General features: G+C 61.5%; 1 protein-coding gene across 1 annotated transcript in view; it reads right to left on the bottom strand.

Moving 5' to 3' along the window:
- Positions 1 to 1,116: 1,116 nt before the first annotated feature.
- The window catches only part of L1CAM (L1 cell adhesion molecule), a 65,641-nt gene continuing 47,824 nt past the window's right edge, over positions 1,117 to 18,933 (bottom strand). Inside the window, 7 exon segments of the mRNA XM_058822311.1 lie at positions 1,117 to 1,980; positions 3,992 to 4,064; positions 5,913 to 6,044; positions 9,293 to 9,457; positions 11,578 to 11,700; positions 14,662 to 14,835; positions 17,283 to 17,405. Coding sequence (XP_058678294.1) covers positions 1,764 to 1,980; positions 3,992 to 4,064; positions 5,913 to 6,044; positions 9,293 to 9,457; positions 11,578 to 11,700; positions 14,662 to 14,835; positions 17,283 to 17,405 — 1,007 coding nt within the window. The 3' untranslated portion in view covers positions 1,117 to 1,763.

The raw sequence follows: 18,933 nt of genomic DNA, 5'->3' as shown, positions 1-18,933 counted from the left end.
ACCCCCCCGTGGGGAGGGGATTTGGGGGGGTTCGGGGTGGGGACCCCCCCGCGGAGGGGGTGGGGGTGCAGACCCCCCCCCCGTGGGGAGGGATTTTGGGGGGTTTTGGGGTTTTTTGGGGTGCGGGGGGGGGGTTCGGGGTGCAGACCCCCCCCCGCCGGCTCGTGTGAGGTTGCCAAGGCCGCGCCGTGAGATGCATTCACAAATTGGGGGTGGGGAGGGGGGGGGGGGCGTGGTGGGACCCCCACCCCAAAAAAAGAAACCCCCACCCCAAAAAAAGAAAACCCCCCCCCCCAGAGAGGTTTTTTTTGAGGGGGGGGGGTCTCGGAGGAGTGAAGGAGGATGGGGGGGGGGGGTTGTCTAGAATCTGGGGAGGGGGCAAAATCCCCCCCCTTGCCCCCCCCCCTCAAATTTGGTCTGCAGAGCCCCCCCCCCCCCGTGTCCAGACCCCCCCCCCGTGTCCAGACCCCCCCCCAAAATTCCAGCGCGGGGGGAGGGGGGGGGATTTATTTGGCTGAGTCCAACGGGGGGGGGGGGGGTCCCCACCCCTCCCCCCCCCCCCGCTGTGAGGTGTTTTTGGGGAGGGGTCTCTGTGCCCCCCCCCATTCACCAACCCCAAACAAACCCCCCCAAATTGGGGGGGGGGGCGCTTAAGGGACCCCCCATTTGGCAGTGAAGGGGGTGGGGGGGGCCCTTAAATGGGGGGGGGGGGGAGTCTGGGGGTCCCCGTTGGGTTTGGGGGGTCCCAGGGCCATGGGGGGGGGTCCCAGTGAGACATTGGGGGGGTCCCCAGGGTCATGGGGGTCCTGCTACGTCATGGGGGGGGGGGGGGGGTCCCCAGTGCTGGTGGGGGGGGGGGTCCCAGTGTGACATTGGGGTCCCAGTGTGACATTGGGGAGGGGTCTCCAAGGTCATGGGGGTCCCATTGTGACATTGGGGGGGACCAAATTGTGACACCATGGGGGTCCCCAGAGCCATGGGGGTGACACTGTGACATTGGGGGTCCCATTGAGGGGGGGGGGGTCCCCGGGGTCATGGGGGTCCCACTGTGACAGTGGGGGGGTCCCTGGGGTCATGGGGGTCCCACTGTGACATTGGGGGTCCCATTGTGTGGGGGGGTCCCCGGGGTCATGGGGGTCCCACTGTGACACTGAGAGTCCCATTGAGGGGGGGGTCCCCGGGGTCACGGGGGTGACACTGTGACATTGGGGGTCCCATTGTGGGGGGGGGTCCCCAGGGTCACGGGGGTCCCACTGTGACAGTGGGGGGGGTCCCCGGGGTCACGGGGGTCCCACTGTGACACTGAGAGTCCCATTGAGGGGGGGGTCCCCAGGGTCATGGGGGTCTCCCTGTGACATTGGGGGTCCCATTGAGGGGGGGGGTCCCCAGGGGTCTCCCTGTGACATTGGGAGGGTCCCATTGCGACATCAGGGGGGTCCCCGGGGTCATGGGGGTCCCACTGTGACACTGGGGGGTTCCTGGAGCCGGGGGTCCCACTGTGACATTGAGGGTCCCATTGAGGGGGGGGTCCCCAGGGTCATGGGGGTCCCACTGTGACATTGGGGGTCCCATTGAGGGGGGGGGTCCCCAGGGTCACGGGGCTCCCACTGTGACAGTGGGGGGGGATCCCCACCACCATGAGGGTCCCACGGTGACACTGGGGCGTCCCCCCATGACCCAGGGATGTCCCCACCACCCCCTGAGCCCATCCCCGCGGCCGTGGGGACCCCCCCGGTGCCCCCCCCCCCGGGGCGGGGGGTCCCTCAGTCGAGGGGGGCGGCGGCCGAGGGGCTGGCGGGGCCGGAGCTGCCGGCGGCCGTGCCGCGGGCGCCGCTGTACTGCCCGATGAAGGAGCCGTCCTCGTTGAACTGCACGTCGGCGCTGCCGCCGTAGCCGGCCAGGCTGTCATCGCTGCCCAGCGCCGCGCCCGCCGCGCCCAGCGAGCGCCCCGAGCTGCCCGAGGCCTTCTCCTCGCCGTCGCTGGGATAGGGGATCAATGAGCGATCAATGACTGATCAATGACCAATCAAGGATCAAACAGTGACCAATCAACGACCCAGCCATTGACCCAATCAACACCATCATCGCCCCGAGCTGCCCGAGGCCTTCTCCTCGCCGTTGCTGGGATAGGGGATCAATGAGCGATCAATGACTGATCAATGACCAATCAATAACCCAACCATCATCGCCCCGAGCTGCCCGAGGCCTTCTCCTCGCCATCGCTGGGATAGGGGATCAATGAGCGATCAATGACTGATCAATGACCAATCAAGGATCAAACAGTGACCAATCAACGACCCAGCCATTGACCCAATCAACACCATCATCGCCCCGAGCTGCCCGAGGCCTTCTCCTCGCCGTTGCTGGGATAGGGGATCAATGAGCGATCAATGACTGATCAATGACCAATCAATAACCCAACCATCATCGCCCCGAGCTGCCCGAGGCCTTCTCCTCGCCGTCGCGGGGATAGGGGATCACCCAACCATTGACCCATCTAATGAACCAACCATTGACCAATCATTGACCAATCATTGACCAACCATTGACACACCAACACCCAACCATTGACCCAACCATTGACCAACCATTGACCAATCATTGACCAACACCCAACCATTGACCACCATTGACCAACCAACCCCCAACCATTGACCAACCATTGACCCAACCATTGACCCAACCATTGCCCAACCATTGACCAACACCCAACAATTGCCCAACCATTGACCAACCATTGACCAACACCCAACAATTGACCAACCATTGACCAACCATTGACCCAACACCCAACCAGTGACCAACAACCAACCATTGACCAACACTCAACCATTGACCAATACCCAACCATTGACCCAACCATTGACCCAACCATTGCCCAACCATTGACCCAACCATTGACCAACCATTGACCCAACACCCAACCACTGACCAACAACCAACCATTGACCAACACTCAACCATTGACCAATACCCAACCATTGCCCAACCATTGACCAATCATTGACCAACCCCCAACCACTGACCACCATTGCCCAACCATTGACCAACACCCAACCACTGACCAACAACCAACCATTGACCAACACTCAACCATTGACCAATACCCAACCATTGCCCAACCATTGACCAACACCCAACAATTGACCAACCATTGCCCAACCATTGACCAACACCCAACCATTGACCAACACCCCACCATTGACCAACCCCCAACCACCGACCCATCCAACGTCCCCCACGAGGTCTGTGAGGAGCTGCGTGGTGGGGGAGGGGAATGACATGGATGGAGCCCCTCCCCCACCCCGAGGATCCCCAATGCCCCCCCCAGGGACCCCAAACCCCCCCCATGGGTGCAACGCCCCCCCCAGACCCCCCTTACCTCTCCAGGGACCTGCGTTAGCCCAGGGCAATTAGCAGCGAGCGATTAATGAGAGAGGGGCAATTAGCATCGGGTGAGGAGGGCGATTAATTAATGAGGGGGGGGGGGCGGTTAATGAGCGGGGTAATTAGTGAGGGGGGAGATCACGTTAATGGCGATAAACCCCTCCACAAAGCCACGCCCACTCCCAACCGGACCACGCCCATCTACATAAACCACGTCCATTTACATAAACCACGCCCATTTACATAAACAACGTTCATTTACATAAACCACGCCCATTTACATTAAACCACGCCCATTTACAGTAAACCACATTCATTTACATAAACCACGCCCATTTACATAAACCACGCCTGTTTGCATTAAACCACGCCCATTTACAGTAAACCACATCCATTTACATAAACCACGCCCATTTACATAAACCACGCCTGTTTGCATTAAACCACGCCTATTTACATAAACCACGCCCATTAACATTAAACCACACCCGTTTAAACACAAACCACGCCCATTTTCACACAAGCCACGCCCATTTTCGCACAAGCCACGCCCCTTTTCGCACAAGCCACGCCCCTTTTCGCACAAGCCACGCCCCTTTCTCACCGGTACTCGCCGAAGGTCTCGTCCTTCATGGGCCGCGCCTCCGAGTCCACCTGCGTGTCCTCCTTGTCCTTCACTGGGGGGGCACCTGCGCTCAGGGGGGGCCGCGGCACCCCGGGACCCCTCCCCAAATACCTCGGACCCCCAGGACCCCTCCCCAATTCACTCGGACCCCCGGGACCCCTCCCCAATTCCCTCAGATCCCTCCCCAAATACCTCGGACCCCCGGGACCCCTCCCCAATTCACTCGGACCCCCAGGACCCCTCCCCAATTCACTCAGACACCCGGGACCCCTCCCCAATTCCCTCAGATCCCTCCCCAAATACCTCGGACCCCCGGGACCCCTCCCCAATTCACTCGGACCCCCGGGACCCTCCCCAAATCCCTTGGACCCCCAGGACCCCCTCCCCAAATCACTCAGATCCCTCCCCAAATCACTCGGACCCCCGGGACCCCCCCCCAAAATCCCTCAGACCCCCGGGACTCCTCCCCAATTTCCTCAGACCTCGGGACCCCTCCCCAAATCCCTCGGACCCCCGGGACCCCTCCCCAATTCCCTCAGACCCCCGGGACCCCTCCCCAATTCACTCAGACCTCAAGGACCCCCCACCCTAATTCTACCAGGCCTTGGGGACCCCTCCCCAAATCCCTCAGACCTCGGGGACCCCTCCTCAATTCACTGAGACCCCGAGGAGACCCCCCCCAAATCCACGGAGCCCTCACCAAACCCCTCCAGGACCCCCCAACCCCTCCCAGGACCCCCCAATCCCCCCCAGGATCCCCCGAAATTCCCAAACCTCCACCAAACCCCCCCAAGACCCCTCCAAAACCCCCCCAAACCCCCCCAAATTCCCAAACCTCCACCAAACCCCCCCTCACGACCCCCCAAAACCCCCCCAGGACCCCCCAAACCCCCCCCAGGAGCCCCCCAATCCCCCCCAAACCCCCCCGAAATTCCCAAACCTCCACCAACCCCCCTCCCAGGACCCCCCCAAATTCCCAAACCTCCACCAAACCCCCCCAGGACCCCCCAAAACCCCCCAGGACCCCCCAAATTCCCAAACCTCCACCAACCCCCCCCCCAGGACCCCCAAATGCCCCCCAGGACCCCCCAAAACCCCCCAGGACCCCCCAAATTCCCAAACCTCCACCAACCCCCCTCCCAGGACCCCCAAATGCCCCCCAGGACCCCCCCAATCCCCCCCAGGATCCCCCCAAATTCCCAAACCTCCACCAAACCCCCCCCCAGGACCCCCCAAATGCCCCCCAGGACCCCCCAATCCCCCGCAGGACCCCCTCCCCAAAACCTCAAATGCCCCCAACCCCCCCCCCCAGGAGCCCCCAAAACCCCCCCAGGACCCCCCCAAATTCCCAAACCTCCACCAAACCCCCCCCCAGGACCCCCCAATCCCCCCCAGGACCCCCCAAACCCCCCCAATTTTCCAAACTCCCAAACCTCCACCAAACCCCCCCCAGGAGCCCCCCAAATTCCCAAACTTCCATCAACTCCCCCCCCCAGGACCCCCCAAACCCCCCCCCAGGAGCCCCCCAGATTCCCAAACCTCCACCAACCCCCCCCCCCCTCAGGACCCCCCAAAGCCCCCCAAATTCCCAAATTCCCAAACCTCCACCAAACCCCACCCCAGGACCCCCTCCCCAAAACCTCAAATGCCCCCAAACCCCCCCCCAGAACCCCCCAAACCCCCCCAAACCCCCCCGAAATTCCCAAACCTCCACCAAACCCCCCGCAAAACCCCCCCAAGACCCCCCAAATTCCCAAATCTCCCCCAAATGCCCCCCAGGACCCCCCCAAATTCCCAAACCTCCACCATCCACTCCCCCGCGCAGCCCCCTCGGAGGCTCCTCCATCTCTGGGGGGGTCCCGGGGGGGGTCCCGGGGGGCTCGGGGGGCTCCGGGCTCACCCGAATACTTGCCCCCCTTGCTGCGCTTGATGAAGCAGAGGATGAGGAGCAGCAGCAGCAGCAGCACCGCGGCGCTCACGAAGCCGATGAACCAACCCTCGGTGGCGAAGCCGCCCGCGGGCCGCGGCAGCACTGGGGGGAAAAAGCACATTGGGGGGCACCCTCGGGGGGCTGGGGGGGTCCCAGGGGGATTTTGGGGAGTCCCGAGGGGGTTTTGGGGAGTTTGGGGGGTCCCAAGGGGATTTTGGGGAGTCCCGAGGGGATTTTGGGGAGTCTCAAGGGGAGTTTAGAGGGGTTTTGGGGGGTCCCCGAGGGGATTTTGGGGGGTCTCAGGGTGGGGAGAAGCACATCTGGGGGGCACCCTCGGGGGGCTGGGGGGTCCCAGGGGGATTTTGGGGAGTCCCGAGGGGGTTTTGGGGAGTTTGGGGGGTCCCAAGGGGATTTGGGGAGTCCCGGGGTGGGGGGGAATCACATTTGGGAGAACCCAGGGGGGTTTGGGGGATCCTGGGGTGGGGGGGAATCACATTTGGGGGGACCCTCGGGGGTCTGGGGGGTCCCAGGGTGGGGGGAAGCACATTTGGGGGGCACCCAGGGGGGTTTGGGGGGTCCCGAGGGGATTTTGGGGAGTCCTGAGGGGGTTTTGGGGAGTCCTGAGGGGTTTTGGGGGGTCCCGGGGTGGGGGAGAATCACATTTGGGGGCACCCAGGGGGGGTCTGGGGGGTCCCAAGGGGTTTTGGGGGGTCCCGAGGTGGGGGGAATCACATTTGGGGGGACCCTCAGGGGTCTGGGGGGTCCCAGGGTGGGGGGAAGCACATTTGGGGGGCACCCAGGGGGGTTTGGGGGGTCCCGAGGGGATTTTGGGGAGTCCTGAGGGGGTTTTGGGGAGTCCCGGGGTGGGAGGAAGCACATTTGGGGGGCACCCTCGGGGGTCCGGGGGGTCCCGCAGTGGGGGCAATTACATTTGGGGGGCACCCTCGGGGGTCTGGGGGGTCCCGGGGGAATTTTGGGGGCACCCAGGGGGTTTTGGGGAGTCCAAAGGGGATTTGGGGGGTCCCGAGGGGATTTTCAGGAGTCCTGGGGTGGGGGGAATCACATTTGGGGGGCACCCAGGGGGGTTTGGGGGGTCCCCAAGGGGATTTTGGGGAGTCCCGAGGGGATTTTGGGGGGTCTCAGGGTGGGGAGAAGCACATCTGGGGGGCACCCTCGGGGGGCTGGGGGGTCCCAGGGGGATTTTGGGGAGTCCCGAGGGGGTTTTGGGGAGTTTGGGGGGTCCCAAGGGGATTTGGGGAGTCCCGGGGTGGGGGGAATCACATTTGGGGGGAACCCAGGGGGGTTTGGGGGATCCTGGGGTGGGGGGGAATCACATTTGGGGGGACCCTTGGGGGTCTGGGGGGTCCCCAAGGGGATTTGGGGAGTCCCAAGGGGATTTTGGGGAGTCCTGAGGGGTTTTGGGGAGTCCCGAGGGGATTTTCGAGAGTCCCAGGGTGGGGGGGAATCAAATTTGGGGGGCACCCTCGGGGATCTGGGGGGTCCCGGGGTGGGGGGAAGCACATTTGGGGGGCACCCAGGGGGGTTTGGGGGGGTCCCAGGGGGACCTGGGGGGTCCCCGAGGGGATTTTCAGGAGTCCCGGGGTGGGGGGAATCACATTTGGGGGTACCCAGGGGGGCTGGGGGATCCCCGAGGGGATTTTGGGGAGTCCCGAGGAGATTTTGGGGAGTCCCAAGGGGAGTTTAGAGGGGTTTTGGGGAGTCCTGAGGGGATTTGGGGAGTCCTGAGGGGGTTTTGGGGACACCCACGGGGAGTTTGGGGGGTCCCAAGGGGATTTTGGGGAGTCCTGAGGGGGTTTTGGGGAGTCCTGAGGGGTTTTGGGGGGTCCCGGGGTGGGGGAGAATCACATTTGGGGGCACCCAGGGGGGGTCTGGGGGGGGTCCCAAGGGGTTTTGGGGGGTCCCGAGGTGGGGGGAATCACATTTGGGGGGACCCTCGGGGGTCTGGGGGGTCCCAGGGTGGGGGGAAGCACATTTGGGGGCATCCAGGGGGATTTGGGGAGTCCCGAGGGGATTTTGGGAGTCCCAAGGGGATTTTGGGGAGTCCTGAGGGGTTTTGGGGAGTCCTGAGGGGTTTTGGGGACACCCACGGGGAGTTTGGGGGGTCCCTGAGGGGATTTGGGGAGTCCCGAGGGGATTTTGGGGGTCCTGAGGGGTTTTGGGGGGTCCCCTCGGGGGTCTGGGGGGTCCCGCGGTGGGGGGAAGCACATCTGGGGGCATCCAGGGGGATTTGGGGAGTCTCGAGGGGATTTTGGGGAGTCTCAAGGGGAGTTTAGAGGGGTTTTGGGGAATCCCGAGGGGATTTTGGGGGGTCCTGAGGGGGTTTTGGGGACACCCATGGGGAGTTTGGGGGCTCCCGAGGGGTTTTGGGGGGTCCCAGGGTGGGGGAATCACATTTGGGGGGCACCCAGGGGGGTTTGGGGAGTCCCAAGGGGAGTTTAGAGGGGTTTTAGGGAGTCCCGAGGGGATTTTGGGGTGTTCCCAAGGGGATTTGGGGAGTCCCCGGGGGATTTTGGGGAGTCCTGAGGGGGTTTTGGGGACACCCACGGGGAGTTTGGGGGCTCCCGAGGGGTTTTGGGGGGTCCCGGGTTGGGAGGAATCACATTTGGGGGCACCGTCGGGGGTCTGGGGGGTCCCGGGGGGATTTTGGGGAGTCCCCTGGGGATTTTGGGGAGTTTGGGGGGTCCCAAGGGGATTTGGGGAGTCCCGGGGTGGGGGGGAATCAAATTCGGGGGGCACCCTTGGGGGTCCGGGGGGTCCCGAGGGGATTTTGGGGAGTCCTGAGGGGGTTTTGGGGACACCACGGGGAGTTTGGGGGTCCCCAAGGGGTTTTGGGGAGTCCCAAGGGGAGTTTAGAGGGGTTTTGGGGAGTCCCGAGGGGATTTTGGGGAGTCCCGAGGGGATTTTGGGGAGTCCCGAGGGGAATTTGGGGTGTTTTGGGGCTCACAGGTGCCGTTGGTGTGCACCTCGCTCTCCCAGAACGCCACGCGCTCCCCGGGGCTGGATTTTGGGGTGATTTTGGGCTTTTTTGGGGTGATTTTGGGCAGGATATAGGGGTGATTTAGGGCAGGATTTGGGATGATTTTGGGGGATTTTTTGGGGTGATTTTGGGCAGGATTTGGGGTGATTTTGGGTTTTTTTTTGGGGTGATTTTGGGGAGGATTTAGGGGTGATTTAGGGCAGGATTTGGGGTGATTTTTGGGATGATTTTGGGCACGATTTGGGGTGATTTTTGGGATGATTTTGGGCAGGATTTGGGGTGATTTTTGGGGTGATTTAGGGCAGGATTTGGGGTGATTTTTGGGGTGGATTTGGGGTTTTTTGGGGCTCACAGGTGCCGTTGGTGTGCACCTCGCTCTCCCAGAACGCCACGCGCTCCCCCGAGTGGTTCCTGCCCACGAACTGCACCCGGTACGAGGTCCCGGGCCGGAGGTCCCCGAGCCGGTACCGGCCCAGCGAGGAGTTGGCGCGGCCCGAGGAGCGCCAGGGCTCCTCCGCTGCGGGGAACGGGGTCGTGGGGGGCCGAGAGACCCCAAAACCCCCCCCAAAATAACCCCAAAACCTCCCAAAACACACCCAAAACACACCCAAAATAACCCCAAAACCCAAAACCCCCCCCAAAACACACCCAAAATAACCCCAAAACCTCCCAAAACACACCCAAAACCCCCCTAAAATAACCCCAAAACCCTCCCAAAACACACCCAAAATACCCCAAAACCTCCCAAAACACACCCAAAACCCCCATAAAATACCCCAACACCCCCCCAAAACACACCCAAAATACCCCAAAACCCCCTCAAAATACCCCTAAACTCCCCCCCAAAATACCCCAAAACCCTCCCAAAACACACCCAAAATAACCCCAACACCCCCCCAAAACACACCCAAAACCCTCCCAAAAGACCCCCAAACCCCCCCCCAAAATTCCCCAAAAGCTCCCCAAACCTCCCCAAAATACCCCAAAACCCCCTCAAAATACCCCCAAACTCCCCCCCAAAAAGACCCCCAAAACACCCCCAAAACACGCCCAAAATAACCTCAAAACCCTCCCAAAAGATTCCCAAAACACACCCAAAATACCCCAAAACCCCCCAAAATCCCCCAAAGCTCCCCAAACCTCCCCAAAATACCCCCAAAACCCCCTCAAAATACACCCAAACACCTCCAAAACACCCCCAAAATAACCCCAAAACCTCCCCAACACCCCCCCAAAACACACCCAAAACCCCCCCAAATAACCCCAAAACCTCCCAAAAGACCCCCAAAATACACCCAAAAGACCCCAAAACCTCCCAAAACACACCCAAAAGACCCCAAAACCTCCCAAAACACACCCAAACCCCCCACAAAATAATCCCAAAACCTCCCTAAAATACCCCAAAATGTCCCCAGAACGCCTGCACCCCGCACCCGCTTTTTTCCCAATGTGGTTCGGTCCCAAAATACCAAGAAATTGCCCCAAATCCCTTCCCAGCGCCCCCAAATCCCCCCCAGTGCCCCCCAATCCCCCCCAGTGTCCCCCAAATCCCCCCCAGTGTCCCCAGATCCCCTCCCAGTCCCCCCCAGTCCCTCCCAGTGCCCCCCAATGTCCCCAAACCCCCTCCCAGTTTCTCCCAGTCACCCCAAATCCCCTCCCGGTACCCTCAAGCCCCCTCCCAGTGTCCCCAAATGTCCCCAGATCCCCTCCCAGTCCCTGCCAGTGTCCCCCAGTCCCTCCCAATTCCCCCCAAATCCCCTCCCAGTGTCCCCAAATCCCCTCCCAGTGTCCCCAAATGTCCCCAAACCCCTCCCAGTCCCTCCCAGTGTCCCCCAGTCCCCCCCAGATCTCCTCCCAGTGTCCCCAAATGTCCCCAAATCCCCTCCCAGTGTCCCCAGATCCTCTCTCAGTGTCCCCAAAACCCCTCCCAGTCCCTCCCAGTGTCCCCAAATCCCCTCCAGTGTCCCCAAATGTCCCCAAATCCCCTCCCAGTGTCCCCAAATCCCCTCCCAGTGTCCCCAAATGTCCCCAAATTCCCTCCCAGTCCCTCCCAGTGTCCTCAAATGTCCCCAAATCCCCTCCCAGTGTCCCCAAACCCCTCCCAGTCCCTCCCAGTGTCCCCAGATGTCCCCAGATCCCCTCCCAGTCCCTCCCAGTGTCCCCCAGCTCCTCCCAGTCCCCCCCAAATCCCCTCCCAGTGTCCCCAAATGTCCCCAAAACCCCTCCCAGTGTCCCCAGATCCTCTCTCAGTGTCCCCAAATCCCCTCCCAGTGTCCCCAAATGTCCCCAAACCCCTCCCAGTGTCCCCAAATGTCCCCAAATCCCTTCCCAGTCCCTCCCAGTGTCCTCAAATGTCCCCAAATCCCCTCCCAGTGTCCCCAGATCCCCTCCCAGTGTCCCCAGATCTTCTCTCAGTGTCCCCAAATCCCCTCCCAGTGTCCCCAAATGTCCCCAAATCCCCTCCCAGTCCCTCCCAGTGTCCCCAGATCCTCTCTCAGTGTCCCCAAACCCCTCCCAGTGTCCCGAGATGTCCCCAAATCCCCTCCCACTCCCTCCCAGTGTCCCCAAATCCCCTCCAGTGTCCCCAGATGTCCCCAAACCCCTCCCAGTCCCTCCCAGTGCCCCCCAGTCCCTTACTGGTTTTGCTCATGTACTCGACCTCGAACTCGATGTTGGCCTGGGGCTGGGCCAGGGTCCAGCGCAGCTCCGTGAAATCCTCGCCCACCTCGCCCACCCCGACCGTGCCCAGCACGGGCAGCACTGGGGGGGCACGGGGGGGTCACCCCAAAACCCCCGCACCCCGAAATCCCCGCACCCCGAAACCCCCGCACCCCAAAATCCCCGCACCCCAAAATCCCCGCACCCCAAAACCCCCGCACCCCAAAATCTCCGCACCCCAAAACCCCCGCACCCCAAAACCCCCGCACCCCAAAACCCCTGGAACCCAAAAACCCCCGCACCCCGAAATCCCGCACCCCAAAACCCCCGCACCCCAAAATCCCCGCACCCCAAAACCCCGCACCCCAAAATCCCCGCACCCCAAAATCCCGCACCCCGAAACCCCGCACCCCAAAATCCCCGCACCCCAAAACCCCCGCACCCCAAAATCCCCGCACCCCAAAATCCCCGGAACCCAAAAACCCCCGCACTCCAAAATCCCGCACCCCGAAACCCCCGCACCCCAAAATCCCCGCACCCCAAAATCCCGCACCCTGAAACCCCCGCACCCCAAAACCCCCGCACCCCGAAACCCCCGCACCCCAAAATCCCCGCACCCCAAAACCCCCGCACCCCGAAACCCCCGCACCCCAAAACCCCGCACCCCGAAACCCCCGCACCCCAAAACCCCCGCACCCCAAAATCCCCGCACCCCAAAATCCCCGGAACCCAAAAACCCCCGCACCCCAAAATCCCGCACCCCGAAACCCCCGCACCCCAAAATCCCCGCACCCCAAAATCCCGCACCCTGAAACCCCCGCACCCCAAAACCCCCGCACCCCGAAACCCCCGCACCCCGAAACCCCCGCACCCCAAAACCCCGCACCCCGAAACCCCCGCACCCCAAAACCCCGCACCCCAAAATCCCCGCACCCCAAAATCCCCGCACCCCAAAATCCCCGGAACCCAAAAACCCCCGCACCCCAAAATCCCGCACCCCGAAACCCCCGCACCCCAAAACCCCCACACCCCGAAACCCCGCACCCCGAAACCCCGCACCCCAAAACCCCCGCACCCCAAAATCCCCGCACCCCAAAACCCCGCACCCCGAAACCCCGCACCCCAAAACCCCCGCACCCCAAAACCCCCGCACCCCAAAACCCCCGGAACCCAAAAACCCCCGCACCCCGAAACCCCCGCACCCCAAAATCCCCACCCCCAGCCCTGGAGACCCCCCCCCGACCCCACCCCGCCATTTTGGGGGGCTCCAGGCGCCCCCTCCCCCCCACCCCCATTATTTCCACCCTCTCCCCCTCGGTAATTTTGGGGCCATCGAAAATTTTGGGGGTCCCCCCACCCCGTTTTGGGGCCACCCAAAAATTTTGGGGTCCTCCCTTTGTCAGGAACCCTCCCTGGGCTAATTTCGGGGTGCTCCCCAGGAGTTTTTGGGGTCCCCCCCTTTTTTGGGGTCATTCAAAATTTTGGGGTCCCCCTCCCTTTTTCGGGATCCCCCCCCCTGATAATTTCAGGGTACCCCCAGCAGTTTTTGGGGCCACCCAAAATTTTGAGGTCCCTCCCCCTTTTTCGGGCTCCCACCCCACTAATTTCGGGGTCCTCCCCAGGAGTTTTTGGGGTCCCCCCACCCTTTTTTGGAGCCACTTAAAATTTTGGGGTCCCCCTCCCTTTTACGGCATCCTCCCTGCTAATTTTGGGGTCCCCCCACCCTTTTTTGGGACCACCCAAAATTTTGGGGTCCCTCCCTTTTTCGGGGATCCTCCCCGCTAATTTTGGGTTCCCCCCTCCCTGTTTTAGGGTCCCCCCCCGCCGTTTTCGGGCTCAGTTTTTGGGATCCCCCCGCCGTTTTCGGGCTCAGTTTTTGGGGTCCCCCCGCGGTTTTCGGGCTCAATTTTTGGGGTCACCCTGTAGTTTTTGGGCTCAGTTTTCGGGCTCAGTTTTTGGGGTCCCCCCGCGGTTTTTGGGCTCAGTTTTTGGGGTTCCCCCGCGGTTTTCGGGGCCAGTTTTTGGGGCGGGATTTTTTGGGTCGATTTTTAGGGTTCTCCCACAGGTTTTGGGCTCAGTTTTTGGGGTCCCTCCGCGATTTCCGGGTGGGTTTTTGGGCTCAGTTTTTGGGGTCCCCCCGCAGTTTTCGGGCTCAGTTTTTGGGCTCAGTTTTTGGGGTCCCCCCGCGATTTCCGGGTGGGTTTTCGGGCTCAGTTTTTGGGGTGCCCCCGCAGTTTTTGGGCTCAGTTTTTGGGGTCTCCCTGCAGTTTTTGGGCTCAGTTTTTGGGGTCCCCCCGTGGTTTTCGGGTTCAGTTTTTGGGGACCCCCCCGCGGTTTTCGGGCTCAGTTTTTGGGGCACCCCGCAGTTTTTCAGGCTCAGTTTTTGGGGTCCCCCCCGGGTTCTTAGGCTCAGTTTTTGGGGTCTCCCTGCAGTTTTCAGGCTCAGTTTTTGGGGTCCCCCCGGCGGTTTTCGGGCTCAGTTTTTGGGGTCTCTCTGCGGTTTTCGGGCTCAGTTTTTGGGGTCCCCCCGCGGTTTTCGGGCTCAGTTTTTGGGGTCCCCCAGCAGTTTTTGGGATCAGTTTTTGGCGTGCCCTCGAAGTTTTCGGGCTCAGTTTTTGGGGTCTCCCTGCAGTTTTCAGGCTCAGTTTTTGGGCTCAGTTTTTGGGATCCCCCCGCAGTTTTTGGGCTCAGTTTTTGGGGTCCCGCAGCAGTTTTTGGGATCAGTTTTTGGGGTGCCCCCGAAGTTTTAGGACTCAGTTTTTGGGATCTCCCTGCAGTTTTCAGGCTCAGTTTTTGGGCTCAGTTTTTGGGGTCCCCCCACGATTTGGTTTTTAGGCTCAGTTTTTGGGGTCCCCCCCCGCGGTTTGTGGGCTCAGTTTTTGGGGTCCCCCCCGCGATTTGGTTTTTAGGCTCAGTTTTTGGGGTCCCCCCGCGGTTTTTGGGCTCAGTTTTTGGGATCCCCCCGCAGTTTTCGGGCTCAGTTTTTGGGGTCCCCCCGCGGTTTTTGGGCTCAGTTTTTGGGGCCCCCCCGCGATCTCAGGGCTCGGTTTTTGGGGTGCGCACCGGGCTCGGGGGCGAGGCTGCCGAGGCGCACCAGGGGCGCGCCGGGGCCGTGCCGGGTGCGCGCACGGAGCTCCAGCCGGTACCGGCCCCGCGGCTCCAGCCGGGCCAGGGTCGTGTTCAGGGTCCCGGGCGGGAACAGGATCTCCATGGGGATCCCCTCGTCCGTCTGGTTCTCTGTGGGAAAGGGTGCGGGATGCGAGGGAACCCCAAAAACCCGCCCGGTATGGCCCAAACAACCCCGAATTACCCCAATAAAACAGCCTGGAATGGCCCCGAACAGCCCCGAATTAACCCCAAAAAACCCGCCCGGAATGGCCCCAAACAGCCCCGAATTAACCCTAAAAAACCCGCCCGGAATGGCCCAAACAGACCCGAATTAACCCCAAAAAACCACCCTGGAATAGCCCAAAACAGCCCCGAATTAACCCCAAAAAACCCGCCCGGTATGGCCCCAAACAGCCCGAAATTAACACAAGAAAAACCAGCCTGGAATGGCCCAAACAGCCCCGAATTAACCCCAGAAAACCCGCCCGGAATGGCCCCGAACAGACCCTGAATTACCCTAAAAAACCCGCCTGGAATAGCCCAAACAACCCTGAATTAAACCCGCCCGGAATGGCCCGGAAAGCCCCGAATTAACCCTGAATTAAACCCGCCCGGAATGGCCCCAAACAGCCCCGAATTAACCCCAAAAAAACAGCCTGGAATGGCCCCAAACAGCCCCGAATTAACCCCAAAAAAACAGCCTGGAATGGCCCCAAACAGTCCCGAATTAACCCCAAAAAACCAGCCAGGAATAGCCCAAAACAGCCCCGAATTAACCCAAAGAAACCAGCCCGGAATGGCCCCAAACAGCCCCGAATTAACCCCAAAAAACCCGCCTGGAATGGCCCCGAACAGCCCCGAATTAACCCCAAAAAACCCGCCTGGAATGGCCCCGAACAGCCCCGAATTAACCCCAAAAAACCCGCCCAGAGTGGCCCCAAACAGCCCCGAATTAACCCCAAAAAACCAGCCTGGAATAGCCCAAAACAGCCCCGAATTAACCCCAAAAAACAGCCCGGAATGGCAAACAGCCCCGAATTAACCCCAAAAATCCCGCCCGGAATGGCCCCGAACAGCCCGAAATTAACACAAGAAAAACCAGCCCGGAATGGCCCCAAACAGCCCCGAATTAACCCCAAAAATCCCGCCCGGAATGGCCCCAAACAGCCCCGAATTAACCCCAAAAAACCAGCCTGGAATAGCCCAAAACAGCCCCGAATTAACCCCAAAAAACCCGCCCGGAATGGCCCCGAACAGCCCGAAATTAACACAAGAAAAACCGGCCCGGAATGGCCCCAAACAGCCCCGAATTAACCCCAAAAAACCCGCCCGGAATGGCCCCGAACAGCCCGAAATTAACACAAGGAAAACCCGCCCGGAATGGCCCCAAACAGCCCCGAATTAACCCCAAAAATCCCGCCTGGAATGGCCCCGAACAGCCCGAAATTAACACAAGAAAAACCGGCCCGGAATGGCCCCAAACAGCCCCGAATTAACCCCAAAAAACCCGCCTGGAATGGCCCCGAACAGCCCGAAATTAACACAAGAAAAACCGGCCCGGAATGGCCCCGAACAGCCCCGAATTACCCCAAAAAACCAGCCCGGAATGGCCCCGAACAGCCCCGAATTAACCCCAAACAATCCCAGTGCCCCCAGACCCCATCCCAGAGCTCCCAGTGCCCCTCCCGTCCCCCCCAGTCTCTCCCAGTGCCCCATCCCAGTGCTCCCAGTGCCCTCCAGTCGCTCCCAGTGCCCCCCAGTGCCCCCCAAACCCCATCCCAGTCCCCCCCAGTCCCTCCCAGTGCCCCCCAAACCCCATCCCAGTGCCCTCCAGTCGCTCCCAGTGCCCCCCAGTGCCCCCCAAACCCCATCCCAGTGCCCTCCAGTCGCTCCCAGTCCCTCCCAGCACCCCCCAGTCCCCTCCCAGTCCCCCCCAGTCGCTCCCAGTGCCCCCCAAACCCCATCCCAGTGCTCCCCAGTCGCTCCCAATCCCTCCCAATGCTCCCAGCACCCCCACAGTCGCTTCCAGTGCCCCCAGCACCCTCCCAGTGCCCCCCAAATCCCATCCCAGTGCCCTCCAGTCCCTCCCAGTGCCCCCCAGTGCTCCCCCAGTCCCCTCCCAGTGCTCCCCAGTCCCTCCCAGTGCCCCCCAAACCCCATCCCAGCACCCCCCAGTCCCTCCCAGTTCCCTCCCAGTGCTTCCCAGCACCCTCCCAGTGCCCCCCAAATCCCATCCCAGTGCCCTCCAGTCCCTCCCAGTGCCCCCCAGTGCTCCCCCAGTTCCCTCCCAGTGCTTCCCAGCACCCTCCCAGTGCCCCCCAAACCCCATCCCAGTCCCCCCCAGTCCCTCCCAGTGCCCCCCAGTGCCCCCCAAACCCCATCCCAGTGCCCTCCAGTCGCTCCCAGTCCCTCCCAGCACCCCCCAGTCCCCTCCCGGGGCTCCCCAGTCACTCCCAGTGCCCCCCAAACCCCCTCCCAGTCCCCCCCAGTGGCTCCCAGTGCCCCCCAAACCCATCCCAGTGCCCCCCAGTGGCTCCCAGTGCCCCCCAGTCCCCCCCGGTGCCCCCGGTGCTCACGCAGCCGGTACTGCAGCACGAAGCCGCTCAGGACGCCGTTGGGGTGGCGCGGCCGCCGCCACTCGAGGCTCAGCGCGGTGTCCCCGAGGCGCTCCACGCGCAGCTCCTCGGGGGGGCCCGGAACTGGGGGCAAAATGGGTCAGGGACCCCCCAAAATACCCCCCCAAAATACCCCCAAAATCCTTTCAAAGGCGCCGGTCAGGGACCCCAAAAATTCCCCCGAAATTCCCCCCGAATCCTCCCCAAATCCTCCCAAAGGCTCTGGTCAGGGACCCCAAAAATTCCCCCCAAATCCTTCCAAAGGCTCCGGTCAGGGACCCCAAAAATTCCCCAAAAATCTTCCCAAAGGCTCCGGTCAGGGACCCCCCAGAATCCTCCCCAAAATCCCACCCAGATCCTTCCAAAGGCTCCGGTCAGGGACCCCAAAAATTCCCCAAAAATCTCCCCCAAATCCTTCCAAAGGCTCCGGTCAGGGACCCCAAAAATTCCCCAAAATCTCCCCCAAATCCTTCCAAAGGCTCCGGTCAGGGACCCCAAAAATTCCCCTAAAATCTTCCCAAAGGCTCCGGTCAGGGACCCCCCAAAATCCTTCCCCAAATCCCCCCCAAATCCTCCCAAAGGCTCCGGTTAGGGACCCCAAAAATTCCCCAAAAATCTCCCCCAGATCCTCCCAAAGGCTCCAGTCAGGGACCCCCCAAAATCCTCCCCAAAATCCCACCCAAATCCTTCCAAAGGCTCCGGTCAGGGACCCCCCAAAATCCCCCCCGGATCCTCCCCAAATCCCCCCAAAATCTCCCGAAATTGGGACTGGGGGGGTCGGGTCAGGGACCCCAAATCCCCCCAAAATCTCCCCAAATTGGGACTGGGGGAGTCGGGTCAGGGACCCCCCAAAATCTTCCAAAAATCCCCTCCAGATCCCCCCCAAAGGCTTCGGTCAGGGACCCCAAAAATTCCCCCCAAATCCCCCCAAATTGGGACTGGGGGAGGTCAGGTCAGGGACCCCCCGAATCCCCCCAAAAATCCCCCCAAAATCCTCCCCAAACTGGGAATGGGGGGAGCTCTGATCAGGGACCCCCAAATCACTTTTCAGGGTCTCAGAACGGGATTTTGGGGTTCTGATTTCACTTTTGGGGTCCCAATTTCCCTTTCTGGGGTCCTGATTTCCCTTTTTGGGGTTCTGGGGGATAGTTCAGGGTCACAATTTCCCTTTTTACAGTCCCAATTTCACTTTTTACAGTCCCAATTTCACTTTTTGCAGTCCCAATTTCCCTTTTTGGGGTTCTGGGGGATATTTCAGGGTCACAATTTCACTTTTTGCAGTCCCAATTCCCCTTTTTGGGGTTCTGGGGGATATTTCAGGGTCACAATTTCACTTTTTACAGTCCCAATTTCCATTTTGGGGTTCTGGGGGGTATTTCAGGGTCCCAATTTCCCTTTCTGGGATCTCAATTCCCCTTCTGGGGTCCCGGGGGGTATCTCAGGGTCCCGATTCCCCTTTTATTCCCCCTTTTGGGGTTCCCAATTCCCCTTTGGGGGTCCTTGGGGCCATTTCAGGATCCCAATTCCCCCTTTTTTTCCCCTTTTTGGGGTCCCCATTCCCCTTTTGGGGTTCCCAATTCCCCTTTTTAGGGTCCCCATTCCCCTTTTGGGC

Source organism: Ammospiza caudacuta, chromosome 32, assembly GCF_027887145.1.
Source record: "Ammospiza caudacuta isolate bAmmCau1 chromosome 32, bAmmCau1.pri, whole genome shotgun sequence".
NCBI lineage: Eukaryota > Metazoa > Chordata > Aves > Passeriformes > Passerellidae > Ammospiza > Ammospiza caudacuta.
This window is presented reverse-complemented; position numbering and strand designations above follow the sequence as displayed.